The sequence below is a fragment of the Epinephelus lanceolatus genome, chromosome 12 (assembly GCF_041903045.1).
Source record: "Epinephelus lanceolatus isolate andai-2023 chromosome 12, ASM4190304v1, whole genome shotgun sequence".
In the NCBI taxonomy this organism is placed as follows: Eukaryota; Metazoa; Chordata; class Actinopteri; order Perciformes; family Serranidae; genus Epinephelus; species Epinephelus lanceolatus.
This window is the reverse complement of record NC_135745.1, coordinates 33,682,435-33,703,440: the sequence shown is the minus strand read 5'-3', so window position 1 is coordinate 33,703,440 and position 21,006 is coordinate 33,682,435. Positions and strand designations below refer to the sequence as shown.

The window sequence follows — 21,006 nt, the reverse complement described above, 5'->3', positions numbered from 1 at the left end:
GGTGCTGTTTCTTGACAAACCAAGCTCAGATCAAACAGTAAAACTAAGTAGGACTGATCAAATAAAAAACAAAATTCTGTTACTGTAGTGCTTATTTCTCGCCTGAAATGTTTCTGTAAACATATTTTAGTGCACTGTTTGACTGTTTGTTACCTGTTGGCCACCATATTGTTTCATACGTCAAAACAGTTAAGTTCACATTATGTTACCACCCAGCTGGCGCATTTATTGGTCTGGTGCAGTGCAGTGCATTTTGGTAGTTTTCTACCTTTCAAGCAGAAGCGAATGTCACAGCCCTTTTCCTCTATTTTCTCTCATCATATAGCACCAATTTCAAAGGTATCTGTGACTTGCTACTGCACAGACAGCCCAGTTTTATGAAAAGACCCATCTTTCCAGCAGAAAAATACTTCTTTCAGAACATGTATTCACAACAACCTCATTTCAAATTTGACTAAGGACCTTTGTTACACGTCGTCTCTTCTTTCCCCTTCACCTCTCCACTTTCTGTTATCAAAAAAAAATGAAAAATTCCCCAAAATGTCTTTGAAAAGGATTCAAAAGACATTCAGCAGTCTCCTCACAACCATCCAACAAATCATTTTTCTCCTCTGAGTTGCTTGGGTCACAGCATCGTTTATTATTGCCACATAATTTATAATTTAAATGGCATTCTATCTTTTGGGTCACTCTTTACCGACTCACCTTAGGCCTCCTAGGTTGTGTCATGGATTTTCTGGGGGGAAAAAAAATCATGTGAAAACCTCTATTAAATTCATTGGATCTTGCAAAATCCTATAGCTCTACTTAAACACTTTTTTAGTCATAAATTCTTGAAGTTTGGCCCTCTGAGCTATATGTAGTCATTTTAGCGATTGCATTCTAAGCCTCACCAATTATTTTTCACTGGATTGGGATGAAATTTGTACTGAAAATCCGAGACACCCTTAGGATAATTTGCAACATCTACTCTGACTGTGCTTTTATCAGCACATCTTAAAACTACTGGTCTAGTTTTACCAAAGGGTGGCGAGAAGGCTATCCACACCACAATGCAACTAATACACCAATCAATAGCCATTACATTCCTAGTTACACACAGTTCTGAACAGGTCCTCTCTTCCCTGCTCCTTGTTGTGATGTGGATAAAACATGCCAGCCTTTCTTAGAGCTCTGACAGCAGCAGCAGTATCCCAACAGCAGGGGATAATCAATCAAACCACTGTCTGAGATTTTCAGAACAAAACCCATTAGTCTGTGCTTAAAGTATAAATCCATATCCTGGTGAGTCCTGTTGCCTGTGCAACTGTCTTTAAGCCTTCTAAAGAATATTTGTCATCCAGTAACAAAATCATTTTTTTAGGAAGGTGTGACTGGCCTATTGGTATCTATAAAGACAAATTACAGCATGGGGCCTAGTATCAGACAACACTGACTGTAGACAGTCATCCGCTTCTCTGAGGACTGATCCCAAGACTTGTGCTGTGACACATGTACAGTTCAGTTTTGGCGCATCATTCATTTCAACCAGCCAAACCTTGCTTTTTGAACTCAGTTGTGGGTATGCTCTGCTATTTGGCAATTTCCAAAGCTTTCAGGTTGAAAAAAGGCTATGGTAATCATTCTTCAGTTCCATTTTTCAGTAAGGTGCTGCACTCCCCTGTGAAGCCCTTTGAAGTAACCAGTTTGAGGTGTACGGTTTTCTCTGACTGTTAGAATTTTTAAACTTTTGAAAGTTGGCATCTCAATGCAGTATTGACCTAATGGGGCTTACAGTATGTTACAGGGGAAGTTGGCTTAAAAAAAACAAACTAATTTTCTGTGTGTCATTCTCCTATGACTTCATGAATATTGATTAAACTGTTATTGATTACCCAATAGGGCTTGGAATTGGTACTCGATACCTTTAAGGCATTGACCAAAGTTTACAATCAAGCAATACCTTAATTCAATCCTTCTTGTGCCAGAGGTCTAATCCAAGACTTTACCAAATCCCTATTAGGTAACTTTCTGTTGCTGCCGTTGCTGGAGCCGCTCTCCTCCTGTTTGATGGTCAGTTTAATGTCTGGCTGGTAGGGTTGCGGTGGTATGAGAATTTCATGATGCAACTAGCTAAATATCGCAGTTTCATGGTCTGCATTATTACACAGTTATTATTATTACTATTAATAGTAGTAGTAGTAGTAGTAGTACCAGTAGTATCAGTAGTAGAAGTAGTAGTAGTTGTAGCAGTAGTAGTAGTAGAAGTAGAAGTAGCAGTATTGGTGACAATGACCCTTAAAAGAATTAGAACAAGGGTTTTTTTACTCCATTTTAATTGACACTTGAAACTTATTTTTTCAGTGGATGTATGTGTACATAGTCTTTTTCAATATCGTGGATAAGCAGATGCACATGGTATTATACCCGTCAGTTTTCATACCATGGTATATAGTTTTACAGTATACTGCTGCAACCCTATTTTCAGGTTGCAAAGATCTAACACCGCAGCGGCTAACGTCAGACACCAAGCTGTTAAATTGTCCCAACAACACTGACACAGAAATGGCCCGACTCTGTCATAAAACCCATTAATAACCTGCTGCTCATACTCCTGCAGCAGTAGCTACAACCCCTTCAGTCTGACGTGGTGGAGTTGAGCACAGTCTATTTGGCAGTTTAGCATGCTGAGAAGCCACCGAAATATTTGAAAGTATGGCTATACTATGTGCCACGCCATCCACATTATGGGTATTGAATAAAGTACTGTATTGGTATACGGGTACTTGCATTAGTACTGGTATAGTATTTTTTTAAGTGATACTCAGTCCTATTATCCAAACTTCAACTTTGGCAGCTGTTAAAGGAATTATTACCTTCCATTTATGCACTTGTTTGCCTCTGTGTAGCTGTGGCGGAGCTCCCAAGGTCCATGTTAAAAGGGGGCATGACCGCCCGCTGTTATGCTAAGAGAGACTTTATTACCAAGCTAATGAACAGCACTAATCTGCAGAGAACAGACTCACTGTCTCTATCATCATTCAGATGTGATGGAACTTCTGCAAGTCTCACTAAGAAGATAAGATGCATGCCTGCAGCCTCCTGCACACTGAGAGCATGTTTAAGAATGCAGATACAGATGCTGCTACATGCACAACAAGGATCAGTGGTTGTTTAAACTAAAGGATTGTAGGCAGCCATATTAAAACTGAGCACAGTGTTACTATTTGACACTGTCCGGCTCAATAAAAACTACAAGACAAGAGTTTGAAAAGTAACATTCTTTTCACATACTCCAATTAGCCCTCCTCTTCTAAAAGAGAGTGCAGTCTGATTGCATGATGTCATGCCTGTTTGATCTTGGTTCAGACCCTGCTCATCTTGCCCGGAGGCATGTTAGTGTACTTTGTGTGCCGACTAAACAAGGCCTAGTCATGTACGAACTGCCATGACCGCAGCCATGAACAGGAGAATAAATCAGTGTATCTTTAATGAACCATATCATCTCTCTCCCCTGCAGCTATAAGAGCTTCTTCTGTGGTACATTTTGTGGCGTGACTATGGCTTATTAACTGTATTAGCCCGGGAACACTTATGGCTGCTTTCTCCAAAGGAGTTATTCATTTGTAGCTAGCTCATTAACGTATTAATCTATAAAAGACCCACAGCGGCACATTAGACCACTATCTCTCCATTAGGAAGAGAGTGGAGACTCCAAATGTCTGTGCATCAAAAGGTAGAACAGTATTTTATTTGTCTGTCTGCTGCCGTGAGTCCAGCAGCCTTGTCTGAGTCTCTGGCAGAGTCGGCGCAGTCTTTTCTGTTCCGGCCCTTTGTGCAAATCTGGAAAAACAGACCGAGGAGAAGGGATGTTATGTTTCTCTCATGCTGAAAGTGAATATATGCTAAAAGTTTGCTTTTAGTTTTTGTGAAATCTTAATGGATTTTCGGATGGAACGTGGGAGATTTAAAAGCTTTCCCACTGCTACACCTTTTGTATTGGACTGCAGAATAGTGTTGTTAGTGCTGCTAGTGCTGCTGTTGAGGCAGTCTGCCTGACAAAGGTGCGGGAAGTCATAAAAACAAAAAGAGGAGAAAGCAGGTTATCCATCTCCGAGGAGGAGGAGAAGTAAATGCATGGATAAACACTTCCTGTGATTGAGCCGGAGGGATGTGCTGCGGAAAAGTGTGAATCGCACAGCCATGAAAGTACAATTCTCTTTTGGTAACAAACACCATCTGTCAGGAACACTGGTGAGCTCATTAAGAAAGTGAAGACACCCCCGGCATTGCTCACACACTCTGCACTTCAGTGGGTAAACCTCTCTATTAGCATGAAGCCATTGGCAATGATTGTTTTGCTTTGCCATCCTGTCAAAGAACATAATCACCTAAATATGACAAGATTGAAAGATTTAGGAGCGGATCAGTGTGCCTCTGTTATTCCTGAGCAGAAGGACAAATATATTAACTTTTCTTGTCTCTCCTTACAAACCCCAAGGAAACAGCTGGCTGGAAGTGTGTGTGTGTGTGTGTGTGTGTGTGTGTGTGTAAACCTGACCCCAAGGGAAGTAAACTCTGTAAACTCTCAACACTATTTTAAATCCACAGCTGCTAGTTTTGTGGACTTTTTTTTTTTCTCTAAGAAAATGACGTGATGAAAGTTGTGAATTTTAATCTACGAACCTTACGTTACACACACATGCACCACACACACACACACACACACACATTCAAAGACATGGAGAGGTGGTCTGTATGGCATGAGAAGGCTCCAATCAGCAGATTTTGAATGTAAGGCTGAAGGGCACTAGAGCAAAATCTGCGCACCCCATCTATCAATGTCCAGTGTAATATGCAATTTATATTTTGCTATGCACAGATGTATAAAACCCTTCTGTAGGGATCTCGTCTCTACCACTTAAATGTTTAAAGGAGTGCAAAGTATTGTATAGAAAATGACCTTGAACCTGACTTTGATACAGTGATTCAACTTTGACATATCGGCCTTGTAATGTTCTTGGGCTGCCAGTCTGTTTGTACCTGAATGTCAAAGGCATGGAGAGAAGTTCTCTCCAAAGCCGAAAAGGCCATAAAGGTGTGCGGCAGCTGTTCACCCTGGCAGGGGAAGCACATTCCTGAAATGAACGGCTGCTTTGGGCAGGATATGGCCAACCTACATCAGTGTTAGCAGGATTACACTGGATCGGCCCCAAGCCCACTACAGCCTGCTGTTGCCTTGGACGCAGCACACACCTTCCTTTCATGTTAGAAAACTCGCATGATGGAAAGACAAGCGGAGATTAAGGGTGATGTGCTGCGAGTTGGGATTTGAGAGAGGACATAAGGTCACAGGTAGAGGTGAAGGAAAATGGTTTCAGACTGTTACAACAATGGAGCGGTAATACCGTTGAGCTATATGATGTGATGCAACAGTACAAGATGTAACAGAGGCATGGAAGTACAGCTAACACAGGAATAAAATGTCAAGGGCCGCAATCCAGAGAAGACGATTGCAACATACAAACCTATGATCCAATCTACCGTGAGAGACTGGGGTTACGAAGGGTGGGAGAGGGATTTGGTGATTGTGTGCTCTGCCAGGCTGGGTAGAACCAATCCCCACCCCTTGATCTTCCCATCCTAGGTCCTGGACTGAGCCAGGGCCCCTTAGGACTGGCGTGCGTAGAGGCCGGCTGGCCAGCAGATGTAGTGGCTGCGTCCCGGTGCGGATATTACCAGTAGGACTGCCATTTCCCTTAGCCTTTCATCTGGAGCTCAAGGGGCGGAGAGAGAGCTCCGCGGGGCAGAGTAGGGTTGGAAAAGAAGGAACAAGAGGATCAGAGACGGCTTTGCTGAGCAGGAAGATGGTCTGGTGTGCGGATGGATGTGGGAGGAGTGAGTCACATATTCACTCAGATATGCAGAGTCATCTATTTGTTCTATCTGACGTTGTAACATTGCGTAATTTTCTCAACTCTTGTCCTGACAAAATCTGTGAAGGTTTCCAAGAAACTGTCAGCATCATTCCCAATGCAATAAATACAGGGAAACACACCCTTCAAATTAACAATTAGAGGGATAATCTGTTAGACTAATATGTGCCCAGACCCATTTATTAGCACTTCAACTACCTGACAGACATTCTGTTTTATTATAATCACTGTATCACAGATTTTTATTGTAATCTGCATGGGTGATCAACTGTCTCCCATTTCCTGCTGCGTCCGTCCACTCCTTTTCACACCATCTTCCACCTCTGCTTTCAGTGATCTACTTTTTCTTCCGAGCTTGGCATATTCTGCCCTGCTGTTTTTATGGCACTTTGAGAGCATATTAGCTTGAAGGGCTCCCTAGGCGTGCGGTCATCAGAGGAGAATGGTTCTCATTAGCAAGCATCATCATTTTCTTTCTAAGCAGTATCAGTGAGGCCTTTATGATCAAACCTCTCCAGCACACCTTTGGGATGTTTGGAAATACCAAGAACCTCTGGTGTGGCAACAGGTTATAAACTAAAGGAAGTGGTGGGATCGCGGGAAGTTAGTGAAAACGATACGTAGAATTCAGCAATTTGTATGGTTGCTATGAAGTTTACCAGCAGTGGAACAAGGAATGCAAGTGACTCAGTGCACTGATACCGTAGCCACATAAAAGTCTTAACTACAGTACCACAGAAGGAGCTGTTATTCACTAATATAACAAGAAATCCTTACGACATGTGCAGGTTTCCAAGCAGTAAATGGTGTTTTAAAGATGGTGTCCAGACTCATAAAGTGGTCTTTATTGAAAGCTACAAATTCAGTGGATATGACTTGGACTTTACTGTGTGCAAAACACTCTTGCACCCCACACTTTCACCCCCGGCCCCCAGTCGGGCTTTGACCAAACCTTTGGGTTGGGACCAGATTAAGGCCCTCTGTACATGTATACAGATATTTTTGTCAATAGATATTTCCCTCTACACTTTGGCCTCTCGTCCACAGGCAAATTGACTTTTCAAAACGCCTTCTTACATGCAGATTTTTCTGAACTCTGGTTACTGTTGATCTGTGTGGACATGTAAACGGGCTACTGGTTTACTAACGTTTTGGCAGCACTAACGACTGCTGTCCACAGTTTAGAGTCCACCTGAAATGGGAGTTTAGATCAGGCCCGGTCAAACCAGAAGTTGGTGGGACACGTTTCAGAGTGGGATTGTTGTCGATGAGGAATGGGAGGAAGACCTTTGCATGTCCAATCACTTGTATCTTTGAGTGAGCTCCTTCGTCATTATATCAAAGGGGACTCAACAGTGGTGAGATCTCCTGTAGGTGTTTTGAAAAAGGTAATGTTAGCCTGTACACTTTATTACCTTTGTGACAAGGAGAGACTGCCAAAGACAGCTAACGCCAGCGAGCAATTAGGGTCGCAGTATTCGTTTTCACAAATATCTGTATACGTGAAGACAGGGCTTTAATTAGTACTCAGTGAATATGTGGAAATGTTTTGTTGCTGGCTAAACACACTAACAGACAGACCTACAGCTGAGGCGACTTAGTGATGGCCCTAGTTTATTTGGGCTGCTTTATTAATGCTCATACCTGGGCTTTTCTGCTGGAGGTTGTGATGGGGATTGCATGGGAGGGTGTGTTGAGTGAGTGACCCCTTCGTCTTCCTTGACTCGCCTGGAGCCCAGCTACTAACACAAAAACTGGCATTCCTGCTGTAACACAGTACTGAGCAAATAAAGGCTGACATTCCACTGATATTGAAAAATACAGTACAAGGATAAGCAGGGATGAGTCTGATCCTCTTTGTCTCAGCTCAGCCTGGAATGCAGGGGGAAATACAGACTAGGTGAGGGGAGAAGGAGACAGAGCATGGAAGGACTCGGGGTGGGATTTTCCCAGGTAGGTACTTGTCTCAAACTCAAAAGATGTGAACTTTTGTTTTAAAGCAAAACCACAATCAGAGTATCTGTTTCAGATAGCAGAGGTGCATTAGCATTGCGTGAGTGGTCAGATAATGGAGGCTGGTAGCAATGAGCCAATTTTTGTATCGACTACCTGCAGTGCAGGTCTGTGTGTAGCCTTATAAGTGTGTATGCATCAAAGAGCTGCGCATGCAAGACAAGTCACTTCATTAAAGGTCTATACTATTGACCAGCGGTGAGAGTGACAAAGCCCTTCTCTCTTATCCATAATTGATGTGGCAATTAGAGCTGAACCTGGGACAGACTGTCAGGCCTGAGGGCTGGGAGGGGGCTGACCTCTCACTGCTTCAGCTGATTACAGATCAGATAGGAAGGGCCACTGACAGCGTACTTAGTGCACCGTTCTGAGTAATTTGATTCTAAAACTGCACTCAGTTATGCAACCAAGAGTTTACATCAAAGTATTTGACTCACCCCCACAAAATCAAACATTTATAACATCACAGCACAACTTTTTTTTCCCCCCCTAACCCACACAGATTTCTGACTTTGAAGTTGAAAAGGCAAGCATCACTTAGATCAGTCTAATTCAGAGGAGGCTGGTCACATGGAGCAACACAAGACTGCAATCTATTCTCTGCATTTTACTTTTGTGTAAGCACTGCACTGCTGATAGTTGGTGTCACTGCGCAGATAGCTCCTTAATGACAGTTTACACACACTAAACCCTCTTTCCTGTACTTCAGCCCTTAGTGTCACTTGAACAAGAGCAAACTCTGGAGGGTTGAATGTGTCATTGGATTCTTGGCACTAAAGGAAAGACTACGCACAAAATCACAGAGAGAAACCTTGTGAGAACAGGTGAAAGCACTCGTCTTGAGACTTCTGTACAGCTTGGTTGATTCCACCGGGCAGGGGGAGGGATCCATGTGTGAAATGTTATGTCAGGAGACACGCACGGTGACAGCGTCTCTTGACTGCTAGCTGCACTTCCTCTTGACTATAATGGATGGCCATGACGTGTGTATGTGTGTGAGAGGGAAAGAGCAAAAGAATATGAATGTGAGTTTATCTCTGCATCCTTCACGCTTGTCTGTCTACAAGGACACCTGCCAATGCAATGAGGCGGCTGGTGTTTGAGTGCACGCAGGTGTAGTGTTCGGTGTGTGTATGTGTGACTGAACACTGACATCATCCGAAATCAGTGTTCTGGTGGGGAATGGGGTGTGCGTGCACCTTTGTTTGAGACTGAAGAGTTTTACTGGACCTTTAAAGGTATACTAAGCAGGAACTGTTGTTTACTGCAAGTTGCTGTACATGTGTAGGGATGCAACATTTGTAGTAATGGAAAAGCTAATACTTTAGCAAGCTAACTAAGCTAACCCCCACACCTACCTGTTCAGAGGAAAACATGCCTTCTCGGCATTGCTCTTCATCTTCTCCTTCAGTGCTCGCTCGTTTTAGAATGAGTTTTCTCTGCTTGCAATTACGCCCAGCTTTATTTGTGTTGTTTTTTTTGTTGTTGTTTTTCTGCACTGTGTCCATGATTTTCATAGCTTCCTCTCGGATGCGTGCTGCTACTACCTGGTGGCTGCCATTTTATAAATTGCTGCACCTTTATTGGCTACACATCACTGCCCAAAGGTTGCAACTCATAGGTGTCCCGAGCACGACACAAAAGAAATAAAATTTGAAAATACAGGCAGGCGTGGGCGGGGTCCCAGCAAATGAATACACCGTGGGTCATAAGTGATGCTTGAGAGGGAATAATTTTGTATGAGTCGATACCATGGCTGGCATGAAAAGCTAAATCTCCTAAACTTGAAGCCAAAACATCTTAATCGCCACCTGGTGGCTGGCTGCAGTATAGGTTATAAACTCTGCCTCCTCCAAACTAAAAAATCAAAGTACACGTCAAATATTTCCCAAGGATGGCTTCTGTCATTTTACATAGACCTCACGACATTGTTAAGCGTTCAAATGTTCATTTTTCTTATAAGCTTGGTTTTAATTAGTTATATGATACTATAATAAAGGCGGTGTTGTGCTGCTCACAATTGGGTTGAATGAGTGCATGAGTGGGAACTTCATACCAAGGCTCCAATGCCCGTGCCTGTGTTATTTAGGCTTCATTTTTAGACAGTGAGAGGAAGCGGAGACACATCATCCATCTTTATATATAGTCTGTGGTCTACATATAGTTTTAGAGGAAACTCCTGCGTAGTATACCTTCTGCTTCTCTCTCTCTCATAGAGGGGGCTATCTCCTTAGGATTCCCCTCCATCTTGAGGAACTGTCACTGACTGGTGGAGGTCACTGTCCTCCCAGGGCCCCTTTTGCCTATTTGTTTCTGTGTGTATGTGTTTGTGTGTGTGTATAGGGGAGTAAATCTTAATCTTGCCAAGAAGCTTAATAGCCTAGTACAGCCAAGAATCGCACTGGGCAGATTCCATTGCACTGATCCCTGCTCTGGAGTTGCCATGCTGCTGTGCCCGTTGCTAGGCTAGCTGTAGGCTAAGATGAGTTCCCCACTGGTGCCCCTGTATTTTTGCCCCTTTAGCCCCTTAGGTGGCCTGCCAGAGACCCTGTACCAGTCCTGGATTCTCTACATAGGTTGCCTGTGAACCAGAGGGACAGTTCCCAGAGAAGTGAGTTTGTGTCCATGTGTGTTACTTAGAATACGGAATAGGGAGATTAGTTTGACGGGGCGAGGAGCCCCTGCCTGACATGGCACCACATAAAGAGTGAGTGGTGGACAAAAACAGCACAGAGATGGATGGCTTGTAATGAACTGTGTGAAAGCATCCTCCCCTTTTTTTCCACCCTCTAACCTTACCCCTCTTTGTAAGAAAGTGTGTGTGAAAAGAGATAAGGAAATGTGTGAGTGCTTGGGAAGGTAAATGTCTCTGAGTGTGTGTGAGACAGTGAAAGAGAAGCCTTAAAAAAATGACCCAGAGAGTTTTAGCATTTGCCAGCTGTACCAAACAATGTCAGGACACCCGTGATCCATAGCCACCAAGAGCCGCATCAGTCTTTTATTGGTGTACAAAGGTCTGATCGGAGGCAGACTGATAGCTCTGTGTCCTAGGAATGCTTGCTTTACCCAAGAATGAAAAGAGGCTTGTACGCACCTCTTGGTGTGTATTAAGCTCCTCAGGCATTCAGGTCTGGTGTTGTGTAAGAATGATAATGTTGCAACCAACGAGAAAGAGTGGTCACAGAATTGATGCATGTTTTCAACTTGGACTCATTCCCAAGTCATCAAATACTGATCCGTCTGTCCTCTACGTCAGACGCCAATGCACCATCCTTTAGTGGCAGCATGAAACACACTAGACAGCAGCATTTTTTGACGCTCCAGGTAACTACCGTAGTATGAAGAATGAGAAACTCTGCATAGGGTGGATGGGAGGGGTGGTTGAGGCTCAACTCCAGACATTCACTTTGGAGTTGGTTGCGTCCCGTGTGAAACCAAAAATCAATCAAGTTACTTTAACAACAGCCGAACCGTGATGTTTATTTCTAGACCTAACCAAGTGCTTTTGCTGCCTAAACCACAGATTGTGAACCTAAAAACTATTTTTTTTAACCTACATTCTCGTTTATTTTGAAGAGACTGCATGCATTCAATGAGCAGAGACTGTACATTACCCGTGAATATATACGTTTATTTTACCAAGACACAATTTATACAAGGAGCATAAATTAAAATGTTGTCAAAACTGATGCAGGAGGTTACATGCCACCTCAGATTTTTGACATGTAGGGCCACTGACCAAGCGTCTGTATTTGATGAGTTGGGAGTGTGAATGTGTTCCCTTTGAGTCCGTTATGTATCACTACTGTATAACTTAATATTATTGCAGCCCAAATAAGGGCCAGCACACAGCTTATCTACACAAAATGGCACAAGTGTGTGAAATTACCAGGGTAAAATCTACAGTCATGAAACTTTGAAGCATCCCTCAGAATATTTGCTCATACTAAAAGGGAGTAGTGGAAATTTGTACCTCATCTTTGTCTCTCCCCTTGCTCTCAAATGGATGGATGGCAGGTAGCAAATATCCGGCAAAGGTCATACACCGGGTTGGATCAGAGGAGAATGCTCTGTCCCTGTTAATGACGGAGACTAATGGTACAAATCATTTTTACTGACTTCACTGCATTTGAGAAATGGCGAGCTGGCGCCCACGCTTCAAAGACATATCGGCTATTGCATAAAGATCTTGTTTTACCGCAAATAAGGATTGATCTAGAAAATCAACAGTGTCATTATTCAGCTGCTTGGCAGAGCTGTCACAGGAGCCAGACCGTTGCTCATGCTCACGAGACTTGAACTTTCATGGAACCGAGCACACACTGAGGAGAGGGGCGACTCGCTAATCACATATCGTCTCACTGCTAATTTCAAACACCATGTCCGTTAGTGTGTGTGCATGTGTCGTGAGCATGCGTAAATCTTTGTGCCTGCGTGCATGCTTACATTTATGTGTCTGCCGGTGTGAGTGGTAAAAAAATGTGTCAGAGGTCATCTCTCTTAATGAAACATTGCTGTGAGGCAGATCCAGTGGCCTTGTCAAAACCCAGGCCAGTGAGCTGCTTTACAGCGCCCCCACCCCCTTCATCCGTCTCCCATCAGCTGCATAGCAGGGAGAAGACCCTGAAGGTCAAGGCAGGGAGAGAGGAAGATGGTGGGAATGCGAGTGAGGAGGAGCAAGTTACAGACCTCCACCACGCTGCCTCCATGTGTAATAAATCAAACCTCCACCTTCTGACCGTCTTTATAATTGCACACAGCAGGCAGGGGAGTGAAAACTGCCACAGGTGCTTTAAAGCATATGATAAACAGGAAGAGTCCTCTGTTTACACATGTAACTTCCGTGTGTGGTTACGCTGGACAACAGTAGGTTACACTGTCAATAGGATAAGATGCTTCAACACAATTCTGGGCCAATTTTAATTGTGTAAAATACTAAAAACGTGAACTCAGTTGAATCGAATAGAGCACATTTATATTTGTAAAGTCGGCTTTGACCCTGGAAAAGCTGCCTTGTCATCTTGATAGCATATAGTGTGACAACTTGCTAAGCCCCAGTATACAGTAGCACCATTCCTCACTGGATTACAGCTCTGCAGCTACTGTTCAGCCAAGAGTCCCATGCAGCCTTGCACAACACACACACACACACACACACGCACACACAGAGCCATGCACATCACATACTTACCATAGTTTCCTAATTTAACTCATTGGATTTTTCTCTTAATAAACTCTGTGCCCTGTTGCCCCACCACTGAGTGTGCTTTTGTTCGTGCATTTGTGCTGCCCGTGTGTGCACTCTTGTCCACAGTATGTACAACGCACTGGGGAAAAGGGAGATTAAATCTTATCAGTTAAAGACAGAGGGAGGGTTGTTTGAGAACAGTTCATGTCTTCCTTTTGCATGGGGTTGAGGGTTTCATCTGTGTGGCAGCAGTGGCTATGTGCCAGCTAACCAAAAGAAACACTGACGAGAAGAGAGAAGGAGAGACAAGAGAGAGAGAAAGGGAGGAAAGCAGCAGTAACAAACTGACATAGTTGCCCAAGGGACCATCATGCAAATTTGTCCCCTCCTAATTTTTCCAAAGAAATGATGGCTAAGACGTTTGTTATTCCTCCCACTCACCTTCCAGCCCGTAGTCCTCCCTTCCTCTCTCCCTCCCCTCCCATCCCTCCTTCCTCTTGGCGAGCGCCTGAGGTCCACCTCTTCTTCAGTGCTGTGGCCAGAAGCAGCTGTTGTTGCTCCTTTGCCAGTGGGAAATAGAGGCTCCTCCAAACACACAATCTGCCCATCTGGAGAGGCATTAGTGGCAAAGGACACTACGAACCATTTCTCACACACTTGGCCAACACAGAGGTCAACAAGGTGGCAGAAGACAGAACATCCCTCTTTAACAAGCTACAGGCTGGGGTTGAGCTGTGGTGCTTTCTTGTACTGTATGTGTAGTTTATATCAGTGTTTGATGTTCAGGTGTACAAAGTGACATGATCTCCCGTCCTCCTCTCCGTGACCCTGTCCACTACAGGCGTTATCGACAAATGAAAGCCACGAGAACTCATTTTTTATATTAGTATACGTTCCACACACACATATTTACACACTTCCTCTCAGATGTTAATGTCTGTGCTCTTGTACTGACTTCTCAGTGCTGCACTTCTATTTGTCTCTTGGGTTTCTGTCACCCTGTTTTTCTCTGTCGCTGTTTGTTGCCTATTATAAAGCTTTTTACCAATCAAATCACATTTGTCTTTTACTGCTGGGGAACATATGTCATTGATGGTTGTTGTAATGGGAGAAGCATGTCGATGCGCCGTCACATAGCCTTGGAGTCGCCCGGGGTGATTGATTCCATCTGCCCTGATAGGAGTGACGATGGATCTTCATCCTCATGCTGAAAAGCCAAACTAACTGTTTTCCTCTTCTAACCCTCTCCGTCATCTTTCACTCCCTCCCGCCCTCGGTTTTTCTGCCTTGCTTGTTCTCCCTTTTTACATTTGGGGGATTTACACATGAGCCAGCTTATGAAGCATGGCTTATCTGCTAACATTGTCTCATTATGACAACAACATCACATTCCATTATGCTCCTGCCCTCCTGGTTTCTGTTTCTTTGTACCTCAAGTTGTTGCTTTTTTTGGGGGTGGGGGGGCTTTGACTGCCTCTACTGTTCCGTTTTTTAACTGTAATAACTAAATTATTTTCAACTGTTGCTAGGTGATAGGGCTAAAGATGTTAATGCTCCCCTGAATTACCACCAAGGTGACGTGTTGAGCGCCAAGCTCTTTATCTGTGTCAAGCTCTTTCCTGATGAGGAGCTTGGAGCTTCAGACGTCACCTTAGTGGTAATTAAAATTATATGGGAGAATAAAACAGCGTGCAGACTGTATTTTTCTGTCTTTTACCTGTTCTTCTGTCCAGCACCTTGTTTTCGTTGTCTGGATGTGCGCGTTTTTGTAAACCTTACGGGCACGTCCCTACTAGTCAAATGCCCGAACCACCTCAACTGACCTCTTTCGACGTGCTCTACTCCAAGCTTCCTGTGGATGTCCGAGCTCCTCACCCTATCTCTAATATCTCATAATATCAATCTTATTTTATAACCTTAATCTTATATAAAACTTATCATTACATAACATTTTCACACTATGTGATGATAATATTTAACGTAATTAAGTCTATTCTTGCTCGACCCATGTATTTTTCTCAAATAAAAAAAGACCAGGCATGTTATTAAGATTATTCTATGTATAAAAAATATTTTTAGGACCAAATTGATAAGATAAAACCATCTATTGGCCTTTATCATGTGTGTGTGAGCTCTGTGTGCACGTTCCTTACCTGAAAAGGTCTGAGGGTGTCCCCACTTGACCCTTGTGGTAAATCTGCCCAAATAAATGTTGAGTATTGTTTACTTTTGTTTTACATTATTTATTTTTTTTTTGCCATTCTACTTTTGTTTGAGAGATGGCATTGAAGAGGCAAACTGGAAACGAGGGGATAGAGAGGAGCACAGGACATGCAACAAAGCGCCCAAGGCTGGAATTGAACCCGGGATGATGAGGTTATGTGGCACGCACTGTAAACACTGGGCCACTGGTGCTGCCAGTTTTGTGTTGTTTAAAAGTAATTGCTTCCAGATAAATATTACACAATGCATTATTGTATTACACACACATCCTGTATTAAATGATGGCTGTGTCTTAAATTTTACTGCACCTGTCAGGGGCAGAGCTCTGTTTTGGATCGCTTCACCATCCCTACTGTGTTACAAAACAGATGTTCATCTGTTTCTAAGACTCCAAACCACTGATGTTTTCGCCAGCAGCGTCATCTTTAAGAATAGTTTGAATCTATTTATAAAGACACATTGTCCGTGTAAAAACATATATCAAACTGATCTACAGCCATCAAATTTTGGCCTCTTAGTTGGGTCCAGGTCACAACAGTAGCACATGAGAGCAGTTTAGGCCAACTTTTCCCCAGATGTGTCCTCTATCTCACTGTGGAGGATACTGGAACATTTTCCGGTTGGGATACATTATCTCTTGTAAATGTTCTGGGTCTTTTCCAGGGTCTGTTCCTGATCTACTGAGCTCAGGATACTTCTTTAGGGGATGTATAGTGTAGCAAGAGCTTTGGTTTATGTATAAATGAATAGCAGTGTAAAAATAAATGAGACATAAGGTAAATACACAAATATGGCTTTCATTTTTCCTCTTTTATGCACCTCCCAGCTGGTGTGACTTTGGGTAATCACGGAGTTTGGCTTTGCTTTAAAACGGACCTAGTTAGATGATTAGTTTAATGAGTATTGACTCTCAGCCTTTTTAACTTTATTGCATCCACTTTTATTTTATTTCAAAGATCACAAAGTGTTCTGACACCATGCAATCCAAAATGCCTACTTTACATTAAAACAAACACTAACTAGTTGGCAGTGTCGTTGTCTGTGCTGTTATTGGTTGCTCTGGCAAGGACCTGCTCCATTAATTAGCCAGTTGGTTAGCCTGCAGTGGAGTAGTATTAGTGTTGTGTTGGCCTATTCAAATGCTGCTTTCTGACATCTCCCTGATGAGATGCAGCCCATTTCCATTGAAACAATAACAGCAATCTGATTTGGGATAAATGATGTCTTTGTCTATTGTCTATTGGAACAACAAAAACCATTGGCACGGAAAACGCTCTTCTCTCAAGAGCCCTGCCTAGCCCTATTCACACATGCAAGCCCAAGCGCACAGTAGGGATGGGTTGATATGCATTCTCAGTCTTACAAAAGAACATATTCTGAGATGTACACATTTGATCTTACAAGGTGTGAAATGAAAAAATCTTGTTGGATGACAGCTTTAAAAGAGCAATACATTTTGTACTTCTTTATATGGGTGAAGAAGTGATTTAGTTAGACATTCAAAGCTCTTGGATGGAGTGCTATAAATTTTCACATTTTATATGGGTGTAATATCTTATAACTTATCACACACCTGGCTGTCAAGTTGCTTGACAGTGAAGTCACCACACAGTGGTGGCTGTAGCTGCATTTAATTAGACAACTGAATTCTAGACAGATCAGTGTTACACACACTGACGGGACTCACTCCAAACTTGGCCTGTTTTTTTGACAGTGACAGCTTAAAGAGACATTTTGACACAGGGCTTCGGCACTGTCAGTACTCTGATAACTAGCTATCACAACACACATTCATTCTGTGTGTGTGCCCCAAACCCCTGTCTGTTTGTTTCTTTCTGTATCCTTTGGGATCAACCCTCCGTGATTTCACCCCGTCCCTCTCTTGGAACTCGCACAAGGCTTGCAGAGCTCCTAACTCTTGAGTACAAACTAAATGTTTGAAACTTGTAAGGCCTTAGTGATTCAGGTTAACTTAATTGGTAACTGACAGTGTGTGGTGCACTTGCTGTGCTGAGGGTGGTAATCTGTCTCATTGATGTACATAGCAGGGCTGGGTTGGGTCCGGCTGGAATCCACGAAGAGGAGTGGAAAGAAGGAATGGGTAATGAGCAGGAGGAATCCATTTCCTTTTGATTTTAGAGACATCAACATGCCGTCGCATCCCAGAGGGAAGCCAGATGAAGAGAGGAGAGAGATGCGTTCAGAGCCGATGTGATGGCGGAGTTTGAGCGAGCCTGGAAGAACAGCGAGGGGTACAGAAATGAGTGAAGTCCTCTTTAAGGAAAGCTGGGATTTCACCAGCGTCAGCAGAAAAGCGTTTGCGCGTGTAACTTTATATGCGCGTCTGCAGGGACTGTGATAAAATGGGTGCTTAATGTCCTGCCCTCATCGCCCTGATTTATCTCTGATTGGCTATAATGACACAGTTAGGGCTGTCCATCATCTGCTGCTGGAGATATGACACCCAGGCAGCCCTCCATCATGATATGTGTGTGGAGATGATTGTAGGAGGTCAGTTTTACTGTATGTTACTGTGTCCCATGGGGCTGAGAAACACTGTATAGCTGCACAGGTTTGTCGTGTGCAACTCGGGCGTTATTCACCTCTTGACCCTACCACTTAGCCCTCCATTTTGTGCGTTCTCATCTAAGGGTTGGGTGTTCCAATTCTTGGCCGTAGAGAGGGAAAGGGCGAAGTGTCAGGGCTACATGAGAAATCAGCAGCAAGATGGCTGCACAAGCCACAAAAGAAACCTAAAAATGTTCTTTCTTTATTCATTGAGATTTAAAATTATGATAGCTATCATATTGTGGTCCTTTTCTATATAACAAGTGCACACACATACACACAATAAAATGCTAGTAGTAGCCCACACTAATGTCTCAGTAGCCAGCTAGCTAATGTAATGTTCATTCCCACATTTTGACGTATTTCCATGTTTCTAAAACTTTTGACCCGGTGAATCCAAGTACGATTGCAGTGTTGTCTTTGTTAAACTCGTGTGGCTGTGCAGGCTTTACTTTTTTTCTCATGCAGGCTGTTATTTAATAGCCTTGCACCTACATGATGTGCATATAATTACTCACTCTCACCATGTTATTAAATCTCTCATAAATATAAGGGTGAATGAGTGGGTTGGAACTTGTCATTGCGTGTAGGTATTTTAATATTTCAACATGGGTATCGTCTATGATTGTTATCGTGGTTATTGTTGCTTGGCTGTAACTGAAGCCGCTGTCTTGGCCAGGCCTCCTTTGAAAAAGAGGTTGTTGATTTCAGCAGGACTTCTTTGGTTAAATATGGGTTAAATAAATAAAGAATAAATAAAATAGGGGAGGATTTCAGCTACTATTCCTCACAACTCTGATCCAAAGGGACAAAGGAGCTCAAGCATGACATGTAAGGGTAAAAAAAATAAGAAATGGGATTGGCCCTTAAACAAAAGGATATAAAAGTGATTTAATAGCTGACTAGTAATACAGTGGCACTGTAAATACTTTTTTGATAAATCTTTTAAAGCACCCTTCAAAATAAATTATTGCTCCAGAGCAATGCTTCGTCTGATGTATATATGAACTCACTTTAACTGTAACAGACATAATCATACATCATTTTTATGTCTGATTGTTTTTGAAAACCCTTGGAATGAGAAGATGGGAATGTTGATTGGATGATCATAAGCTCCTTATATACAATTTTACAAGCCCAAAGGACTCTGAACATTAAAGCTGATTACCGTGATTACAGTGATGAGCCAAGCCATTTATCTCTGTCTGCTTCTCTCTTCCCTTTTCTCTCTCCTTCTATCCGTCTCTGTCTCTCACAGCGCATACAGAAGCCTCCAGTGAAGGGAAGCCCGTCGGGAGACTGCCTGGAGGTGACAACCCGCACGTGAACCCTTCCAAGCCCCCCTCAGTGAAGGTGATAGGGGGCTCGGCACCTGCCAGCTGGGCACGGCCCTGGAGCCTCGCACTGCTCTTCACGGCACTTGGCTTGCAGTGGACTCTGTTCTGATGCCAGCACCCTCTGTGAATCCCCCAACGACCCCTGCCCCCCCTTTAGGAACCACATACATGCACAGAGACACTCATATATACATATCACGCATAGTATCCCTACTCATGTCCTCAACGTGTACGGATGGCTGGTAATGATGGAAAAAATGGAAAAGGCGTGGAAGAGAAGAGGACAACGTTGTAGGAGACAGTAGACGGGGGGCTCTTGCAGGAACTTGTTGTCCTGCAGCATCACCAATGTGGGTGTTTGCACAAGCTAATCTCATGCACGCTCATCTACAAAGATTAGGCCGGCTGCTTCTTCTAGGCTGTTTGGGACTAGACGTTTGTGTACAGACACCAGTACGGCCCAACCACTTACACGACACACCCTTTGTGGTTCAGAACGGGACTGCGTCATTCTGATTTTACTTAAAAGTGCTTATACAGACTCGCATACACATATACAGTACAAATACAGCCGTCTTCTCTTTCTGCTGTTGGTTTTTACTTATCCTTTCATCATAGCCTCTGCACCATTTGCCAGCCAGGCAGAAGAATTCAGCTCATTTAAAAACTCTCCTCATTTTCTTTTGGAGGATTAAGGAATGCATGATAGACTGATAGATCAATCCCAGGTGCCTGGCCCAGAACAGCAGATTTGATATACTCTAATGACTGTGTACCTTGGCGGGGATTAGAATGTAATGAGTTCACAGGTAGAGCACGGGCACAGTTGCACGGCTGAACACATTGTGCAGACAAACTAGGTGTGTATAGTATGTAACTGTATATAGGTGGAAAAGATTTGACGGAGTGTATGAGGTCCTGATTCAACAAAAAGCTCTTAACTGATTGAGCTGAATGGGGTTTTCTTTTCCCTCAGCTGTGAACGGACTGCGCTTGTCTGCTCCATACTACATATAAAACAATGCAAAAAAAAACAGTTAAACCTATAGAGATTTAATTTCTATCAGAAGTAAAGCAGGAATGCACATCATTTTTCCAACTCAAGCCATTGACATAAATGGTTACATTTTGGATGTTTGAACAAAGCCTGTACATTGTTGATTTTACTAATGTTTATTGTGCATCCAGTTTTGTGTGTTTGCTCGTTGAATTGCACATTAATGCATGTATAACCTACCAAGTTATCAAAATTGTTATGGTAGGACCAGGCCCTTCTTTAAGAATCACCAAAAACTCATTTCCAGTAAAATTTCCTGATGGCGCGACGACAGGTTTCATCTTCCTCTCTCAAATGACGGTTTGAAACTTGAAAACAAGAGGAAGGTTGGGCTGCAGATTGAACACAAATACAATTTAACACACACACAAAAAAGACGTGTAGAGTATTTTTTACAAAGCTGTGTGCATCTATTGTTCAGAACAGTGGTGGCCATTGTGTACAACCCACGTCCTGATATATCCTACATTTTGCCAAATAAGCTCTAATGTCTCTTCACTCTATCTTAAGCAGACCATTCCTTGGAATTCCAACAGAATAAAAGCAAATCCTTCTTAGTTTTAAATGATTCCTCATGGGGATGGAGCAAAAGGGAAGTTCAACAAAAAAAAACAAAACTGTGTGACTGTTATAACGGCTTCCTCTGTATACCTGCTTTCTCTCTTGTGTAGAGGACGGCTTATGTACTGGTACAGTAAAGTACCT

The 21,006-nt window shown here is 43.0% G+C and overlaps 1 protein-coding gene across 2 annotated transcripts in view; it reads left to right on the top strand.

The window, feature by feature from the left end:
- gpc5c (glypican 5c) overlaps positions 1 to 20,280 on the top strand; it is a 139,014-nt gene extending 118,734 nt beyond the window's left edge. Inside the window, exon 9 of one of the 2 annotated variants that reach the window (XM_033651306.2) lies at positions 19,166 to 20,280. In XM_033651306.2, the coding sequence (XP_033507197.2) occupies positions 19,166 to 19,353 (188 nt within the window). In that variant the 3' untranslated portion in view covers positions 19,354 to 20,280. The remainder of the gene's footprint in view (positions 1 to 19,165) is intronic. The other variant, XM_033651307.2, reaches the window with a different exon arrangement.
- Positions 20,281 to 21,006: the final 726 nt, after the last annotated feature.